General features: G+C 40.5%; 1 protein-coding gene across 12 annotated transcripts in view; it reads right to left on the bottom strand.

Moving 5' to 3' along the window:
- The window catches only part of LOC143674264 (BEN domain-containing protein 5), a 1,810,590-nt gene that overhangs the window by 673,114 nt on the left and 1,117,489 nt on the right, over nucleotides 1-19,987 (bottom strand). For all 12 annotated transcript variants that reach the window (XM_077149723.1, XM_077149722.1, XM_077149726.1 and 9 more), the window contains one exon: nucleotides 2,255-2,471. In XM_077149723.1, coding sequence (XP_077005838.1) covers nucleotides 2,255-2,471 — 217 coding nt within the window. The remainder of the gene's footprint in view (nucleotides 1-2,254; nucleotides 2,472-19,987) is intronic.

Below are 19,987 nucleotides of genomic sequence, written 5' to 3'. Positions count from 1 at the left end.
AAGAAACCACCACATGCTTTTCTATGTGATAAACTAAAGGCCAAGAGTTTCTGCCAGCTAGCCCCAGAAAGCCACAGCCTTGGGGAGAATGCATTATATCGAAGATGCCTTGATTTTGACATTTTCCCGTCCTCAAAACCATAGCTAATAAATTTTCATTGTTTAAGCTCAACTATTTCAGCATATTTACTTAAGCAGCCTAGGAAATAAAATACCTCTGACTTCTGATTAGGTTGGACATTAGGGACCCTCTAGCAGGAAATCAGAAGGAAGCAATAAAATGAGGTCTATATATTTATTTTCCTCAGCCCACTCCTTATGGGGTCATCTCAGGTTAATTGTATTATTTAACTGAAGGTCACTATTCTTCTCAAGGTGCCACTATATGACTCTCTACTACTGGATTCTGATAACTATTCGCTCCCCTTATACCTTTTGAGCTGTTACTAGCCCTAGGAAACTAAACTATGCTTTATGATTTCTCTATACACAGCCCACATCTTATAAATAGCCCATTTATTAAACCCTCCTGAAAATATTCCTAATTTGAGTCTGCCATCTGTTTCCTGCTAGCATGCTGACTGATACACCATGTGTCCCAATTTTAAGTTCAAAATATATAGGCATCAAATACACATGCCACCTACCTAAAGCACCATTAGAAAGAGGCTTGGAATAGAGGGAAGATATTTAGCAAAATTTTAGTGCATAGAAGAACCTCAAACATCATAATTACTAGCTATAAGTACGAGCTTTTGAGAGGCAATTCAGCCCTCAGGTACCTAAGCCATACCCATATCCCCTTTTTTCCCCTCTCTTTGGATATATAGGTTCAGACTCTATGTATTTCAAACAGTCCAACCTTGAGAACTTCAATTTAGAAGTAGGGCTCACTTCTAGGTAGAACTCACAGTCCCCTAAGCAGAGTCCATTTTTCCCACCAACATTTTTCCAAACCCCAAATATAGTATCTTTTGCCAGTTCCGCCAGCATCCTTACTTGGGACATTCAGAGACTTCTCAGTATATCTATTTTAGGGGCACAATCTATACCTTTTGAGGTATGAAACATAAAACAAAATTATCACTTGCTTCTTTTTCACTAGCAACCAAAGAGCAAGATCTATGGGGTCCTTCATTCAATGTGCAGAACAACTTTAGATCCCTCAGTTGGGCAAGGCAGGGAGAGAGGAAATGGGAGGATGATATGTTAGGCCAAATAAACATCCTACCCCAGACCCTCCCTCCCAGAAACACAAGTCCTTATCCTGGGAACATGTGAATATGCAACTTTAAATGACAAAGGGATTTAGCAGATATGATTAATTAAGGATTTTGAGATGAGGAGATTAATCTGGATTATCTGGGTGGACCCAACATCATCACAGAGGGAAGCAGGAGAATCAGAGGGGAAGCAGGAGACAGTTTCAGAGTGATGCAGAATGAGGAAGACTAAACCAGCCACTGCAGGGTTTGAAGTTGGAAGGGAACCATAATCCAAGTAATGTGGGTATCCTCTAGAAGAGGGAAAAGGCATGGAAACAGATTATCCCCTAGAACCTTCAGAAAGATTGTAACCCTGCTGATATCTTGATTTTAGCCCAGTGAGACCAATTTTGGATTTCTGACCTCCAAAACTATAAAATAATAAATTTGTGTTGTTTTAAGCTACCAAATTTGTGGTAATTTGTTACATCACCAATAGGAAACTAAGATAGTAGGGGAAACTGAATCTCCAGATCTAGAAAACTGAAGTTGGGGCAGGAAAGATGGGTTGGGAATTGATGGATGGCACAGAGAGAGGATGAACTGCTATCAGTACACTCAAATTGTAAAACCATTTACTAACCAGTAAGTGTTGTCACCAAGTTGAATTCATTGAGAAACAAGTTTATTCTTTATCTCAAAGTCTCACATTCATAAAATAATTTCATACTATTTGTAACACCCAGTAGAAACCTCTTTCTTTTCTCTCAGAGATTTTGGAACTCACCAGAATTTTTCTATTTTGTTAGAGTTCTATCAGTCTCATTCAGAACAAAGACAAGCATCTGTCTCATATCTTATTTTATGACTTCTTTGTGCCCATAACAGAAATGAATTACACATTATAGACAATTCACGTTTTAAAGTTCAAGAGCATATACTCAACAAAGCATCAACATTCATTATGTTGTGAGGCTGGTACCATAAACTAGACCTTACCCCCCAGTTAGCCTGTTTCAATTGTTTCCCCATCTCAGTGCAGGCCTTACCACACTCTGGCCCAGCTGCTCCCGAAAGAAATAATCCATGTTTCTCTTCTGCAAGCTATCAAGGTAATGCTGGAAGCGAGTATATGTGTATGGGTAGCAGTAAGCAAACTGGTAAGTATCATCTTCCCGGTCAAAACAAAATGCAAAGGACATCACATAATTCTTCCTGTGATCTGGACAGCGGTAGTAGTAAACATTTTTAGGTGGCAGCCTCTGCCTGAAAGATACAAATAAAGAAATTTTGGCATATCAGATAATGACTCAAACTTCAAAATTTAATAAACAAAATAAATATCCAGAAGAAAAACAATAGCACCAAGAATAACATGCTGGGGAGAATATGAGCATAACACCTATGGTCAAAAACATAGATTAGAATCTAGCAGCATTTTGTTCAAATTTCAGTTTTACTCTTTATCAGCTTTTGGAAAATTTAAAGTTAAGCAAAGATGAACAAGTTTTATTTACTCATTTCTTCAACCACTTTTGTTTTTCAGCACCTTTTATATGCCCAGGCACCGTGCTAGGTTCTTGATGTACAATGGTAGATATGATAAGCAAGGTCTCTGTCCTTAAGGAGTTTATATTCTAGTGGGAAAGAAGTCAATAAAAAATTAAAAATAAATATATAATACAGTTACATATTCTAAAAAGTTCCTTAAGGGGAAATAAAGAGTGTAATATTATTGAGACATAAGTACAGGAGGCCTATTTTCCCAAAAGAAGTCAGGGGTCTTCATTTCAAAGCTAATTCAGAGCTTTTAATAAGCTAATATATATGGCAGATATATTCAAGGGTGAGAAAAGAATATTCAACATTTCTCCAAATTATGTTTTTTTTTTCTATAGAGCATTCCGTGAGACTAATTTTCCACAGAAACACTTTGGGAAATACTATTTAAAACTATTCTGGGGGCGGGCCGCGGTGGCTCAGCGGGCAAAGTGCTTGCCTGCTATGCCGGAGGACCTCGGTTCGATTCCCGGCCCCAGCCCATGTAACAAAAACGGAGAAACAGAATACAATAAAAACAAGAAAATGTTTAAAAATGTTTCCCTTTCTTCCTTCCTTCCTTCCTTCTCTCTTTCTTTCCATAAAAAAAAAAAAAAAAAAAAAAAAAAAAAAAAAAAAAAACTATTCTGTATGGGCAGTTTTGCTAAGCCATCATATTCATTTCCAGAAAGGAGCACTTTCTGGAAAGGAGAAACATACATAAGAGAAGCAAGTTATAGCTTTTATAATTTTTTACATTAACTCACTTCACAGGCTTACTGCACCCTAACGTGCTTTATGATATCCAAATCCTTCATGCTGCTTCCCTGTAGGAAATGCCTCTCATTTCTGTCTCTTCAAATCCTGTTAATCCTACAAACCCACCTCACACTGTGCCTTTTCCATGCCCTTCCATTAACAATTCCAGGTCAGATAACCTCACACTTTGAGGTAACTATTGCTTTTCTATTGACTACTTCATAACTCTTATCCACTTGGCTTGTTAGGAAGCTCCTCAATTGCAAGGGTATTTCTGGAAGGTGGTGGTACAGTGGGGAGAGGATGCAAGGCTCGCCTGTAGCTAGCATTCTAAGAAGCTATGGTGTACAGGGGCATATGCAGGAAGGTGTGAGGAGGAGGTTGTGCAGATGAAGTTAAGGAAAACAAGAATGGTGCTGGTTCCATGTAGAGCAATCTGGAGAAAATTGTTAAGAGATCCAATATCACTACAACACACCAGTGTTTGTTTCAGAATCTTGTTTCTACCTTAGTGTCTGTCTGAGGAGGTCAAATGAAAAGGGCCAGTCAACTTCAATTGGCCAACTTGGGAGGTGAGGCGGTGGGTTCTCTGTAGACGAGTAGTGATTACATGACACTGATACTTTACTTGTGCAAAGGATCTGGAGACCAGATGGTCAATACAAGATGGTCCTGTGATTTCCAATCACAGTTGCTTGCACTGATTGCCCATAGCCTTGGATATTATGAATCCCACATTAAATGAAATGCATAAAGGGGACAAAGAAGACAAAAGGAAAGGAAGGAAAAGTAGGGTAGAGATAGAGGGAGGATGAAGAAAAAGAGAAAGGAAAGAATGGAAGGAGAGTACCTAGAATGTAACTCATTTAGTATTTTATTTAATCCTCATAACAATTCTTTTAAGGTGAGTATTATGATCCCACTTTGGAGATGTGATCATCAAGGTCTGATAAAGTTGAAGAGCTTACCCATGACCCTAAGTTAGTGAATGGCAGAGATGGGATTCAAATGTTTCTGTCTGATTCTAAGTGCAATACTTATACTACTCCTTCACAGTTCCTCTTAATAAATGATATGCTGCTGGCATTACAGAAGTGAGTGTGTGCAAAAGCCAGGAGACAAGCAACGTAAAATGTTAAACTGCAAGGAATTCATGGAGGCTGAAACATAGTGAAAAGGGGAGTGATGGGATTGCGTCTGAAGAGAAGCCAGGTGAGAAAGGAGACCACATTAAGGGATGTAAACATTGTCCTGAAAGTCACAGGGAAACTTTGGAAGGTTTTAAGAAGTGAAGTACCGTGATTACGCTAGCCCAGGGAGTAGATAAGAGTGGTCATAAGGACCGTATAGTAGCTGTACAAGTATAAAGAACAGGACATATTTGATTATATTAGCAAAAAACTAACAGAGCATGGGGTATAAGATGGATAAGAAGATGAACTTGCTGATGAGGAGGATAGGAGGGTAGAGGTATCCAGCATAAGCTACAAATGAACAGGGATTTTCACATAAAAATCAGTGGTCGTATCAAGGGCTGTCTGGGGTGAGTTTAGGCCCATCGATAGATTCCATTAGCCTCCTACTCCTAAGGTCTTCAAATAAACATGTAAGAACAACAGTCTTCTTGCAATGTAAATGTAGCTTTTAGACAAATCCCCCAGGTAATCTTCTTTCCGACCAGATGGAGACCCAAAAGTTTTCTATATTGGAATTCTGGAGCTATTAGTGATGAGGTAGAGAAGCAATGACCTAGAAATGAGAAGGGGAATGTGAAAGTTCGCCCCTTCCGATTCCCCGTATATGGGGTGTGGGAGAATGAGCAGTTCCCGAGAGAGCAATGGGAGAAATAGCGTCCTCTAGAGCTTCAGCTTGTTGTTATATTCAATAAATATGTGTCAATATTTGTTAAGGATCCAAGAGGAAAAGGAAACAATGGACTAAGAGACTGAGGATCCAAGTGAGGTGATTAGCTATGAAGCTGAGTTCCAGAGGGGGAATAAATGGAACATATGAAATGGAAAAGTTCAGAAAGGAAAGGTAGCAGCAGATAGCCAAATTTAGAGAGAACAGAATAGTGCAGAGACAAGGGGATAGATACAGTAGATAATGGGCTATATTTGTGATATAATCGAGGATGCAGGAATGCAAGGTTGGTACTATACGCTAGTCTCAGGATTCCAGATTCAAGTTCACAGACATTGTCAGAAGTGAAGGTGACTTTGAGGACTCCAGCTAATGGTCTGTGATAGTTGCTCCAGGACCTGACTCAGAAACCCCAGGGTGCCTGTGTATTCCCATGCAGATGATTTTTACAGTCATAAGGGCCCTCAGGCTATGATACTGAAGTTTTCAACTCTTTGCTTACCAGCATATCCTATCAGAGTACATGCTTTAAATTTAATCACCCTAGTTTTCTCCTCTTGCAGTGTTCGGCAACTTTACTCTGAGAACCTGCCATCTCCACTGGATTTGAGTATGTGCTATCAGGATAATTAATCTAATGCCTGAAGCTAGCCTATCTGTTCTTCTGGGCAGGTGGGGATACCTAACTGATTAGCAGACAGAGTGAGAGCAATGGGCTCTTGGGTAATTATTCAGGGAAGTTAAGATGGTGCTTGGGATTTGGATTTTCCAGACTCTTCTAAGGACACAAATAAAAATTTATTTGAGAAGGGATCAGAAGGCCAAATCATGAAGACTTTTGAAAACTTTCAAATAATGCAAACAATAAAGACAAAAGGGGCTGGGTTGAAATTAAGGAGGAGAAACGTCCCTCTCACTTGGAATGCACTTCTGTTTTTTTCTCTCTCTTATTTTGCTTATTACGCTCTCATTATGTCTCAAATATTATAAGTGTTTTGTATGCTTTATCATTTAATTCTCACAATAACCCTATAATATAAGCTAGTGGCTATTAACATTCTTCTTAACCAGGCAAGAAAATTGAAGCTCCAAGAAGTTACAAAACTCCTTGAGGTTACAAGTTTAGAAAGCAGCAGGGCCTGTGCTGGACCCAGGGAAGCCTGAATCCAAACTCTGTGCTCCTAATCCCTATGGTACCTTGCCACCCTACTTTCACCTGCTGCCACTCAACTCGTACCCTGGTTTCAGAATGTAAGCACAGGTGTTTCAAACGTGAAGGTGTTTCAGAAGCACAGGTCTCAATAGTAGTCTCCTGCTAAAAACCCTTCAAATGACTCCTTATATTCACATTTCAGTTTGGCCCACAAGGCATCCCCTGATCTGGCCCCAGCCTGCTTTTTTGGTTATCATCACCTATTACTTCCCACTTGAACCCTCTTCTCTATTCACACGAACTACTCACAACACTGTAAACACAATTTTGTGGTATACCTACATGTTCTTTCACTCACCCATGATCTTGCCTACTTGGTGAAATCATAGATATGGCATATGGTAGACTGTTAACAAAGTTTAAATGAAAAAGGTTAATTAATGGACAAAAGTTATATGAAAAAATAAATTAAAGGATAAAATTATGTATACATAAATGTCCACCCTTTAACACGCATTTTCTCTGAGTCCACCTTGACTATTCATTCATCATGAATAGTCATTTTACTCTATTTTGGAAAATGATAATAAAAAAGAGTTTCATAATCTGGTTTGATTCATAACAATGAAAAAGTAAATGTGTATTTTCTCAGAGAAAATGCAGGCTTAAGGCAGGAACTGTGTCACATGTTTCTTCTGTCTCTCACTAGTGAGGGCACAGAGAGGATTCAAACAATACTTGCTTTTTAAACAGCAATTAAATCCTGAAATAGTTAATCTTAGAACTACCATATAACCCAGCAATCCACCTCTAGGTACATACTCAAAAGAATTTAAAGCAGGAACTCCAAAAGATATGTGTATACCAATGTTCAAAACAGCAGTATTCACAGTAGCCAAAAGGTGAAAGCAACCCAAGTGCCCATTAACAGATGAATGGATAAACAAAATGTCATGTATACATACAATGGAATATTAGTCAGATGTAAAAATGAATGAAGTTCTGATACATGCTACAATATAAATGAACCTTGAAGACATCATGTTACAAAGAGAAGGATATTGTATGACTTCATTTATATGAAATAACTAGAATATGCAAATTTATAGAGAAAGTAGAATAAAGTTACCAGGGCAGGTGGTGGGGTGGTAGGATGAAGAGTTAATGCATAATAGATGAATCTAAAGGATTCTGTTTGGGTGATGGGAAAGTTCTGATAATGGATGGTAGTGAGGTTAGCACAACATTGTGAATATAATTAATCTCACTTAACTGACTGTATGCTTGGGAGTTGTTGAGATGGTAAATTTTATGTCATATATGTATATATTTATTTCTACAATTAAAAGAAAGAGAGAGAGAGAGAGACCAAAGATACAACAATTAAATGCAGCACATGATCCTGGGCTGGTACTAATGACAGTGGAAGAGAAAATGCCCAAAATAACATTATTGGAACATTTGAAAGAAAAAATGGAGTAGAGACTGTAAGCATTATATCAATGCTAAATTTCTTGAGCTTGATAACTATATTTAAGGTGGTTGGTTACGTAAGTGATTATCCTTGTTCTTAGGAAATGCACATGACAATGTTAAGTGTTCAAGGAGCTTGATATATACAACCTGCTTTCAAAGTTTAGAAGATGATAGATATATAGAAATGCAAAGATATATATATAGATCTAGATATGGGTAAATGAATAAGTCGATGGATAGGTGCATAAAGTAAATGTTAGAAGTTGATAGATCTAGGTATTTGGGCATATTAGAGTTCTCTGTACAGGCTTTGTATTATTTTTACAGTTGTCCTATAAATTTGAAAGATTATTTCAAAAGAATAAAAATGAGTAAAGAAAGGAAGATTCATTGCAGAAGATTTATGTGGGTGTCACAGAGAGGATAATTTTAGTACAGTATAAACATCCAGCTAAAAGGAAAACAGAGAGGTCTGTATTACAGGGTAGAAAAAGCTTTAAGAGATGCCATAAAAAAGTTCTTGTACTTAGCATTAAATTAGAAAAGGTAATCTTCCAATTTCATCTAATAGACAGTATGAGATATCAATGGAAACAGTAAAACAATAATGATAATATAATATTAATTGCTAATATGTGTATAGCATTTATTATGTGCAGGCCATTCTAAGCACTTTATAATATATTAACTCCTTTAATTTGAATATATGCTTTCCTCCACCATTAGACTAAGTTTTCCTTGAAGGTAGTAACTATATATTGTTTACCTCTGACTAGGCAGGACCTATAGACAGCATAAAGGAGGTGCTCAGAAATGATTATGGATTGAAAAAATGAATATAGTATCAGTGGATCTGAATGAATTATCAGACTGAATAATTTCAGCCACACCAATATATACACATTGTGATTTCTCCATATGAAACTTGGAGTCATGCTTTGAATATATTACGTCTCAAAAACCTCCATGTAGGGGTGCAAGGCACTGGTAGAATTCTCACCTGCCATGCAGGAGACTCAGGTTTGATTCCTGATCCATGTACCTCCCGAAAAACAAGCAAGCAAGCAAGCAAAACAAAAATTCAACAAATAGTGCTGCCATAACAGGATACGCACATGGAAAAATAATGAAATTTGACCCCACTATACAGCATACAAAAAAGAAAAAACCTCCATGCCTGTATAATTGCTGTTTCTTTTGCCTGAAATTGACTTTCACATACTTTTCTACATAGTGTATCATTATAAAGAGAAGTGAGGCCCAGCTCACTTCCCTTTGAAGTTTTTGTCAGCCACAGCAGGATTAACTAATTGCTCTAAATACTAATTGCAGACACTGCAGGGTTCCTGATTCCTCTCAGAATCCACAGTAGTTAGCACCAATCTTTGGCCCTGGAGAAGAGACCAACACATGTTTGTTGAATGAGTGTGAATGTATGATGAGTAAGTGAATGGTATATTACCAATTTCTCACCCATTACCAGGCTCTCTACCTTATCTCCAACTCCTTCAGCCAAATTCCCAAGGTATCATTTTGGAAGTTACCAGAGCACAGAAGAAGAGGAATTATTGGGGCACATAAAGCTCTGCAAAACAACATTTTATAGCCATCCTCAGGAGCCCTGAAGGAAAAACACCCTAATTTCCTTTCCAATCAAGCACAAAATATGGATGTGGATGGATGAGTTCCATCCCTAAGGTCTTCCTAGACAATGGACACAATTTTTTTCTTCAAATCAGCAGAAAAGAAAGAAAAGGGAAACAGCAAAGAATCCACTTGGCTGAAAGTCCTATCAGAGGTATCCAAAATAAGGGCATCATAAAATCACTCAGAATCCCCCCCAAGTTAATAGCATATATTAAACACCTCTTGAATATCAATAGTGTGCTACAAGTTTGCTGCACACCATTGTCTGACCTGCTAAACACATATGCTTCCCTCCCCACCAAGGCTGTGCCAATTGAATTTCATCCAGCAATTGTTGTTGCAGAAATAATCTCCTGGTTCCCCTATTCATTCAACCAGGGGTGGAAAGCAAACTGGATTCCAGCCAGTATATTTGAAATTGAGGTGAGATTTCATTCCTCCTCCCTTCATGAGAATAGCTAAATCTCTGGTTTGTCATCCTGACCAACAAATGGCCTTTAGTCTACATTTGGACTGGATTAATAAACTAGCCAGCCCCTCCATTTCCTTTCTGGTTTCTGGCCCAGCCAGGCTCCTGGAATAGATGCCCACATTATAAATCCACTTTTCCTAGGCAAACAGGACCCTCTCCTAATTCCAGTCCTATCTTCCCCCAAATAATAATAATAGTGCTCCTGTCACCAGGACATCTATTCTTATCTCTCCCCACACTTTGTCACAATTAATCTCTTAGTGAGTCACAAGGAGGGGGATAAAGAGTGGAGTGCTCAGATATAAGAAACAAATTTTTACACCCTGGTGCCTATTCAGATTACCATCTTATTTGGGGCTGGTGGGCACTACAGGTGGGAGGAGAGAGACAGTGCTACATATTGCTAGTCAAATTTTTGATAACGAAAAGACAACACTCAATTCCTGAATTAACCTTTTTTGTCCCAGACACTTTATTTTTCAGAACTTATTTTATGTGTAGTTTGTTTTTGCTTGTTTTTGACCATGATTTCTGGAGAAGGACACCCACACACTGTGGCATCAGCTGCTCCTATTAATTCTAAGCCATTAAAAAAAATTATAATTAAACCTGATTACTTAGGCTGGTTTAAAGCCAGGGAATAGCTGAGACTGATTATTCCCCCTTGGTCATCATGCACAGTGACAAAATTCCTACTTACAGGTGGCTGCTGGCAAAATGCTAATGCAGCCTGAGACTCCAGGGACAGGCTTCCATGGAAGGAGAGTTTCTAAGTCATGTACCCTATCTTTTCCAATCCACATTCATGAGAGGTAGAAAGAAGAAAACACTGGACAAGAAGCTAGGAGTTCTAATCCAAGCTCTAGCTGCTATACCTCAGGCAGGACTCTCTCCCCCTCTCTGCCTCTCTGCAAAAAATGATTACTAAAATGCATTCTGTATACCTCCTATGGTTGCTATGAAACTTACTTTCTTTTAACTTTTTTGTTATTGTGAAAAACAACATATATACTGAAAAGCAATAAATTTCTAAGTACACTTTAGCAAGTAGTTAGACAACAGATTTTTAAAGTTGGTATGGGTTACAGTTCTACAAATGAGCTATGAAACTCTTATGTGAAAATGAATGCATTTTCAGAACAGCCATTTGCTGGGATATGGTATGGTGAATGAAGCAGTATCAAAATTCTGGATGCTTTGGGAAGGATTAGCAGGCTATAGTTGCAAGGTTTCAGGATTGCACTGAAGTTTTCTACCCTATTTAGTTTGCGGCTGCATGATAGGTAGAATAATAATAAGGGCACAGGTTTAAAATCACTAGACTCAAATCTCCTTACAGTCATCTAGCAGAAAGCTTTGTGTACCGAGCAATGTTGTCGATTGAATCATGCCCCTCACAAAAGGCATGTTCAGATCCCAAACCCTGGTCTTGTGGGTGTGAATTCATTTGTCAATAAGACCTTTGAAGATTACATATAAAAATGTTTATTTTTTGTAGTGAAAATACAAAGACAAATTCAGTGAATGCAATGTACTTGCTAAATCAAAAATCCTATGGAGCAAAAATTTATTTTGAATTGGTCTGAGATATCCATATAATTTATAATTGTATCCAAGCAAAGCTTCTATTTCCAATCTTCAAAATGGAAGCCATAATTGTCAAAATCTATACAAAGTAAGTGACTACACAATTTTTGTGATGAAACTAATGTTAAATCATTAAAAAAACATTTTTTTAAATATTTAAGTTTCAGAAAGGCAGACTATACTTTCTCTCTTTACTGTTGGCCATCAACAGAATTTTAGAAAATTTGAGCCTTTAACAAGTAGCTTTGTTAATGAAAGTTGATTTTGAAATTTTTGTTAATGAGACTGATAAATTCTGGTTGCACTGTAGTCAAAATCAATTGGAAATCTTTAATCAAATAGTCAACAAATGAAGCACCAAAATACTTCAGCTTTTAAAGCCTTTATCAAATCACAATTACTGAAAACAAAGCTTGCAAACAAGAAGGCATGACATTTATCTCTACAAAAGCAAGGGAGAATGCACAAATTAAATGACGAAATTACAATTGGAGTACAAATTTAATTTTGGAAATTCAATGATTATACTTTGGAATACTTCCATTATGAGGAGATTCTTTTGATGGAACTCCTATTTTTAACTGGATATTTATATGTTTTACCAGCATGGAATCAAACTGAGAAGTCTTATTACAATTTTGCAGAACCTACATTTAGTGACTATTTAAAAGAATCATAAGAAGAGGGATCTTATTCGATAAGTGCTGTTTTATTAAAAAAATGATCAAGGAAAATTTCTCTGAAGAGAGTAAAAAGAGAAACTATGAAAACATTTGTGCTGGAGGATTTATATATTTTAATGCTAAAAAGTTTATAACTAAGAATGTTCTCTATTTAGGAGTCTTTGTTAAGTTTACTAGGTACCTCAGAACCTAAAGAGAGATTGCTTTTTAAATTTAAGAATATCATAATCTACAAAGTGTCAACTGAAGGTGTCAACAATTTCAAATTTATAAGCCATAAAATGAAACTCCTAAGAAGACTGACAGCAATGTCATCTTAAATGAAAAACACTAAGACCATATTAGAAAGATTATTCAGAAAATACCAAAGACATAGTGTTAGATACAGGTATAGCTAAGAAACTGATTAAATTATGGAAATATACACCAAAATAACTGCTTCAATTTTAAGAAAATGTTTAATTTTTTTACTTTAATATAAATGGATGTGCATATCAATTCTAGTTTCAGAAGGAATTTTATTTTTAAAAATAAGTTTTTGAAAATAATTGTTTTATAAGTCCACCAATATAGTAAAACCAATTTGATGGTCAATATATCAATATTTCTAAAGCACACAAAATTTTAGTTCCCCATTCACTCTTAAAAGCATCTCAGTTGGACTGAAAATTACATGGTCATGCTATCCATCTGCTTGTAAGAAAATTAAGTTTAGCTTTCACAAAAGATGGCACAAGAGAGGGCTGAAGAACAACTCAGGCTGCAGGCAGAGAAGGAAAGCACCTCTGTTATAGGCCTAGAATTGATGCCAAATAAGTAGAAACAAGTTTAAATAAATAATGGCCAGGGTCATTGAAATGTAAAGCATAATCAGAAGTGGGAACCTTCCACAGGAAATTTGAATTAGACTATCTGGGTAGGCTGTAACTTCTGGAGTATCCAATCAGTGAAGAAACAGGGGAGGGGCCTGTGTACTAAGTTTAAAATATAAATATCTGTGGCGTTCTATTGTTTGGCACTGCGACCACCATTTTTGGGTGGGTACCCATTCTTGCAAAATCGTAAATAAATTATTTTCTTCTCCACAAGTGGGTAACTGCTTATTCTCTTTCAAGTACAGTGTTCTTTCTAACAAATTGGGGGCTCATCCAGGATCCAAGCCTTCAGAGGAGGACCCCAGGGAGGATGAAGGGAAGGTATGCCTTGCTGATCAAGGGGTCTCAGACTCTGCCACTGGGGGCCCACCTCCAGCAGCCAGGAGGACCTGAGACCAGACACTTAATCTACCAGTAGTGAAGAAGAAAGGGGGGATTATCTGCTTCACAGTGACCAGGCAACTCTGTGCACATATCAAGGTAAGAAAAAGGCTATTAAAAGTATTGCCTTGGTGGTCGGGATAAATTCTGATGAGCCTGGTGGTAAGCAAGTACAGAGTTCCAATCCATGGTTCTGGAATTAGATGAAGTGAGATGGTGCCGAAACAAAGGAAATCAGGCAAGATTGGATAGAGGCAGTCAGCCAGCTGAGGGAAAAGGGAGGGGGTACCTATAAAATCCACCCCCCACTCAGGAACATTCCCCTGGATCGTCCATAGGGAGAATGTTGGAACATTGGAAGACCAAGGAAAAGAAAAATGCATGTTTGAACAAAAGAAAGCATTGTGCTGCCCAATGTATTCTGGCCAAAAATACATGGCAAATGAGAACTGGTTTTGTGTGAAACCCAAATCTCAAAACTTAAATAAAGCCTTTAAGGTGGCTCAAGTTAAAAACAGCTTAAACTATTCAGTAATTCTTAGTCCTTAAAAGGGACTTAAAAGAAGCCACCCATTGTTACTTGTATTCTGATACTTTTCTAGTTTTGTCTCTTTGGTTCAATAAAACTATTTCAAAGTAGCATGTGACCACTTGATGCAGAGTCTGAGTTTCTCTATAATAAAATCCCTTTGCCAAATGCAGGAATTGCAAACTTGCTACTAACAAGAGTAAAGCAAATGGGTGAATAAAACTATCTTGATATAGGAGTGTTTTCCCGTAGGAGTTCAGTCTTAATGAAAGTGTCAATGCTGGAATTGAACTCCAAGGATTATGGTGTCTCCTAACAGGACCTGCCAACTACTTCTGAGCAATAATGTTAGCATTATTTAAGGTGGCAAAAAAAAGATGGCTGCTTTCTAATTTATTTAGGCAAGTAGCTAAGTCAAGTCTGGAGCCTGCAACAGGCTATCAGAATGAGCCATCGTCAGCTGGCAGCCATTAACCCTAAGTGAGGCAGTCACATACACCAGCTGGAAAGTTCCTCACACATGCACAGTATAAAGGTCAACAAATAAGTAACAACATGTCTGCAGCTAGCTCCAACTGTGGTTATTATTTCCAACTTGCCTTATGATTGGCCCACAATGCCCTAACCAAATGTTTCCACATCCTGCTATTTTTAAAACCTGCAGCTGTTTGTGTCTCCTTTGTCCTGACTTGAAATGGCATCTGCAAAGCTTTGTGTCCTGCTGCACAGCACAGTACAATGGTTCGAGCCTTACCTCTGGTGTTGCACCCTGTTTTGGAAGCCACTCACCTGAAGGCTGTGCCCCAGCACCAGGGGTGCAACAGCTTTCCTGGTGCCCAAATGGGGACTTGACTGAACTGGCACAACCTGCGACATCAGATCAGACACCCCTGGTTCCCAGCCTTCATCATAGCATCAGCCAGACCCTTGGATTGCTGGCACCTGTCAGCCCATTGAGCAGACCTGAGATGACTCAGGCTGGTCAGATGATGGAGACACCCAGGGATTGTTGGGCCTCTGTTGGCTCGGACCATTCCTGTTGGGACCACCAGTCTCGGCCATCTGTCTGATTGTGAATCCACCTGTCTGTTTTGGGGGACACCCTAGGATCTTTCCCAGACCCTCCAAATAAAACCGGAATTGGGTCCTGTTTCCCTGTTCTGCCTGTGTAAAATCTGTTCTATAAATTAACCTGTCCTTCTGTCTGATTGTGGATCTACCTGATTGTGAATAGATCTATTTTGGGGGATGCCCTGTGATCTCTCCCGGATCCTCTGCATAAAACCAGAGTTGGGTCCTCTGTTTGACTGTTCTGCCTGTGTAAAAACTGCTCTGTACTTAACCTGTGTTTAAAATGAGAAATAGCCAGTCCTCACCAGGAGATGGGGGACCTATTAAACCCCTGGAATGTATGTTACAAAACTGGTCAAACTAGGAAAGGGAAGGTTTAAGAAAAAAAAAAAGATTAAATATTGTACTGTAATATGGCCAAAATATGATATTGCCAGTCTGCCAAAATGGTTGCCAAAAGGGTCTTTCACTATAAGTTTGCTAAATGCCTGGATAATGTGTCTAGACGAGACTGGAAAGTTTGAGGAAGAATCTTACTGTATGGTTTTCAGGAATTCCTCCTATGGTTTCCAGTTCAATTCTATCCTATGCAGACCTTCTGAGCCTTTGTTAAAAACTCAGGCCCCTCCTAAAAACTGCAATCCCTCGATGGCACCAGTGGCTCAACCCTCAACTGCCGTCGAGTCTTCTAGTTCCCCACCACATTACCTGTAGCTCCAATCTCCAAAAGCCCTAGTCCAGGGCCAACTGAATTGTACCCTCTGATTCCTGTAACCAGGATAATTCCTTCTGCTAGGACAAGCATGGGGGTTGGGGTTCCAGCCAGTGTTCAGCTATATTTGCATTCTCTACCCAACCCCAGCTGGTGGTAGAAACTATACGAACTCTTCACCATTCACAAGCCAACCTGGGAGGATCTAAAAGCCTTGGCTAGTCTGGTGTTTTCAGAAGTAGAAATCTCCCAGACTGGTTCAAATGCCCGCTGACTAGTGGGTTCCCAAGCCAACATCACCCTCTATGAGCCAGTGGATGACCAGCTCAATTGGGAGGTCAATCTGGACTGGATTTTAACAAAAGACTCCCTAACTCAAAATTGCCAAGCCCATATCTCCCCTGTTCAGCACTTGGCTCATTTTCAAAACCTCTTCTTACAGGGCTTAGAAACCAGCATAGCTCACACCAACGACTCATCCCAAGTAGCGGAATGTTATCAGAGTAAAAAAGAAACCCCAACCCAGTTCCTCCAAAGACCCAGGGATGCAGTCCTCACCCATACTAGTGAAAACCCTGATGGCCCGGCAGCTGAGCCTATTCTAAAACACCTGTTCTTAACTCACTCTGACCCAGACATCCATCCGAAATGAAGTAAAATGCCTGGTGGGGTCAGAAACCTATTATCCGCCCTCTTAGAAGCTCAGAAAGGCTTTCAGAATAGACTATTGGAAAAACAGAAGGACCAGAAGGCCCTAGTAATGGCTGTCCAGGCCTCTGGTCAAGGAGATAGGGGAGACCACCAATGAACTGACAGCTACCAGGGAAACAGCCCCCAGTTAAAAGGGGGAGAAAGAGGTCGCCCCCTTTCTGACATCAGACCAATGTGCTTAGTGCAAACAAACTGGCCACTGGAAAAATTTCTGCCTGGCCAAGCAGCACAGGGGGCCAGGACACAGGACCTTTTCAGGAAGACTCCCTGACCGGGGAAGCCATCATGCCCTGGCACAGGGTTCTCCCCAGACCCGATCTAACCTAATGGTCCTCATGGAGGAAGAAGATGAGTGAAGGGGTCAGGAGCCCAGACCAACAGCTGAGCCCCTAGTAAACTTGCAGGTGGCTGGAAAAAACTTTGCCATTCATCATCGACACTGGCGCCACCATATCTGCTGTCTGCAGGCCCCTCCCAGTGCCTGTACAGTCCACCTTATCAGTTCAGGGGACCACAGGAAGCCAAACAGTCTCCCTCTTCAAGAGCACCACCATCTATTGCCTAAATCTCAGGGAAACTGAAAATAACTCTGTACTTACCTAAGGCCCACATCAACCTAATGGGTAGAGACCTCCTGTGTAAGACTCGAGCTCTCATCTCCTGTAAGCCCGATGGCCACATTGCTGTAACCCTCCAGCAGAAAACAGACTTCTAGAGAGGGTTACCTCACCCCAGCCTGGTCACTGTCGCCTCCCTGTCCCTGGTCTCTGACCAGGTCAACACCCAGGTCTGAGAAAAAGGACTCCCTGTCACTGCCACTCCCATCCATATCACCCTCAAGCTGGGAGCTCAACCTATTTGGCTTCGCCAGTATCCTCTCCACAGCGACCTCATCCCAAGTCTTCTGGAAGTTATCTCCTGCCTGCTCAAAGGAGGAGTCCTAGAACCATGCCCTGTTCCTGACAGTCCATGGAACACTCCCATCCTGGCCATCAAAAAAAATGAATGATGAAGTCTGCATGATGCATGACCTAAGAGCAATCAATGTTCAGACAGAAAATCTTCCACAGCTGGTTCCAGACCCCTACACTTTGCTCAGCACCCTGAGCCTCCAACTTCACTACTACAGTGTTAGAAGGATGCCTTCTTATGCATTCCAGTGGACCCTGAAAGCAGTCTCATCTTCACATTTGCCTACTTCTCTCAACCTGACCAGCCCTTTCTGAGCCACCTGGACCAGATCGCAGCAAGGATTCAAAAACTCTCCTGTTTTGTTTGGCCAAGCTCTGGCTGCCAATCTCCTACAATGGGACTGCCCACTGGAACTCAAACTTCTCCAGGATGTAGATGATCTGCTCCTGGCTCCTCCCACTGCTTCCACCTGTGCGCAGGCCACCATCTCTTTGCTAAATTTCTTATGCAAACAAGGATACCGAGTATCCCAGAAAAAGGGTCAAATCGCTCAGACCAAAGTCTGATTCCTTGGGCACAACCTTGACCAAGGAAAACACCTACTACCCTCCGAACAGGTAAAGGCCATCTGCAACCTCCCTGTCACATCTACAATGAAAGAACTCAAGTCTTTTCTTGGTCTAACTGGCTATTGTCAATTCTGGACCTAGGACTATGGAACTCTGGTCAAACCCCTTTACAACATCTTAACTGAGGACGATCGCCAATGCTACTGGCCCCTGCTGAAGTTGATCGTTGGGTTCACCAGCTTAAGGAACATCTCTCCTCAGCTCCAGCTCTGCACTTGCCTGACCCATTGAAACCATTTTAGCTCTTTGTAGAGAAAGGAGGATGGCTGGCCCGAGGAATCCTCTGTCAAGTCTCATCCTATAGTCCCAAGATAATTGCTTACTTTAGCAAGCAACTTGACTCCACTGCCAGCGGATGGCACTACTGCCTATAGGCCATCACTGCAGCTGCCCTGCTTGTCCAAGAAGCTCAAAAATTCACTTTCAGAGAATCTCTAACCATCATATGCTCCCATGCGATTCGGACTATTCTTGAAATTCAAGGACCTAACTGGATGACCAGCAGTCGTCTCCTCAAATGTCAAGCCATTCTCCTTGAACACACTGAGGTCACTCTACAAGTCTCTGACTGACTCAACCCTGCCACCCTCTTGCCTCTGCACCCCATGGATCCAGAAATTCCCAGTCATGACTGCATCTACAGCATTGACCTGTAACCAAGCCTCGAGAAATTCTCTCTGAACACCCTGTTCCTAATCCTGACCTTCAGCTATTCACTGATGGCTCCAGTTTCATTGAAAATGGTACCAGGTACACCGGATGGGCAGTTGTAAATGACTCACTAAAAATCAAGGCCAGCAACACCCTCAACCTGAATGTGTCTGCCCAAAGGGCAGAACTTGAGGCCATCATCCAGGCTGTGCATCTTGGACAGGGCCACCAAATAAACTTGTACACCAACAGCAAGTATGTCTGGTGAATCCTGAATGCCTTTGCTCAGTTATGAAAAGAAAAGGGACTGCTTGATCAATGGCCATCCCCAATTAAACATGCTAAGGCAGTTTCTCACCTTCTTATTGCAATTCTCCTCTCACTTGAAATCAGACTTGTTCACCTACCTGGTCACCAAAAAGCTGACATCCCAGAATCCAGAGGCAACAATGCAGCAGATCACACAGTGTGGGCCACCACTAAACTTCCAAAGGCCTCCTGCTATCCTGTCATTTCTCTTCCTTCAGAGCTCTCTGAATACTCAGCTGAAGGTTTAAAGCAGGCTGCTTATGAAGGTTTCAAAGTGACAGACTCATGGCTAATCCACCCTAACCCCAAACATATTTGGATTCCCAAGCTCCTCCTCTGGGCTCTTTGTTCCTGAATGCACAATTTACACCACCTGGGAGAAGAAAAACTTCTACAAATGTGGCTCTGCTACTTTAGGTCATTGGCACAGGTACAACCCATTTTGTTGCCCCACTGCCCCATCTGCCAAAGAACCAGCCTGCCAGCCTGACTAGAGTCCCTAGGAGCCAGAAAGCATTTGTTCAATCCATCCCTATACCCAGGTCAGCAATGGCAAGTAGACTTCACCAAACTGCCTCATGCCCTTGGCCACTGTGACCTCCTGGTATTTGTATGCCGGTTTTCTGGCTGGCCTGAAGCATTCCCCAGCTGCCTATCCCCCGAAGGCAAGCTCAAGCTCTCCCCTTTTGAGTGAGTATTTGGCAGACCTTGGCCTTTCTGTAATCACCTGAGGAGGGAGGATAAGTTACCTATACCTCATGAGGGGGGAACTGTGGAGCCTGGAACAGGCTATCAAAATGAGCCATAGTCAGCTGGAAGCCAT

This window comes from Tamandua tetradactyla, chromosome 2 (assembly GCF_023851605.1).
Source record: "Tamandua tetradactyla isolate mTamTet1 chromosome 2, mTamTet1.pri, whole genome shotgun sequence".
NCBI classification, from domain to species: Eukaryota; Metazoa; Chordata; class Mammalia; order Pilosa; family Myrmecophagidae; genus Tamandua; species Tamandua tetradactyla.
Note: the sequence above shows the minus strand (reverse complement) of the source record. Positions and strands in the feature narration are given on the sequence as shown.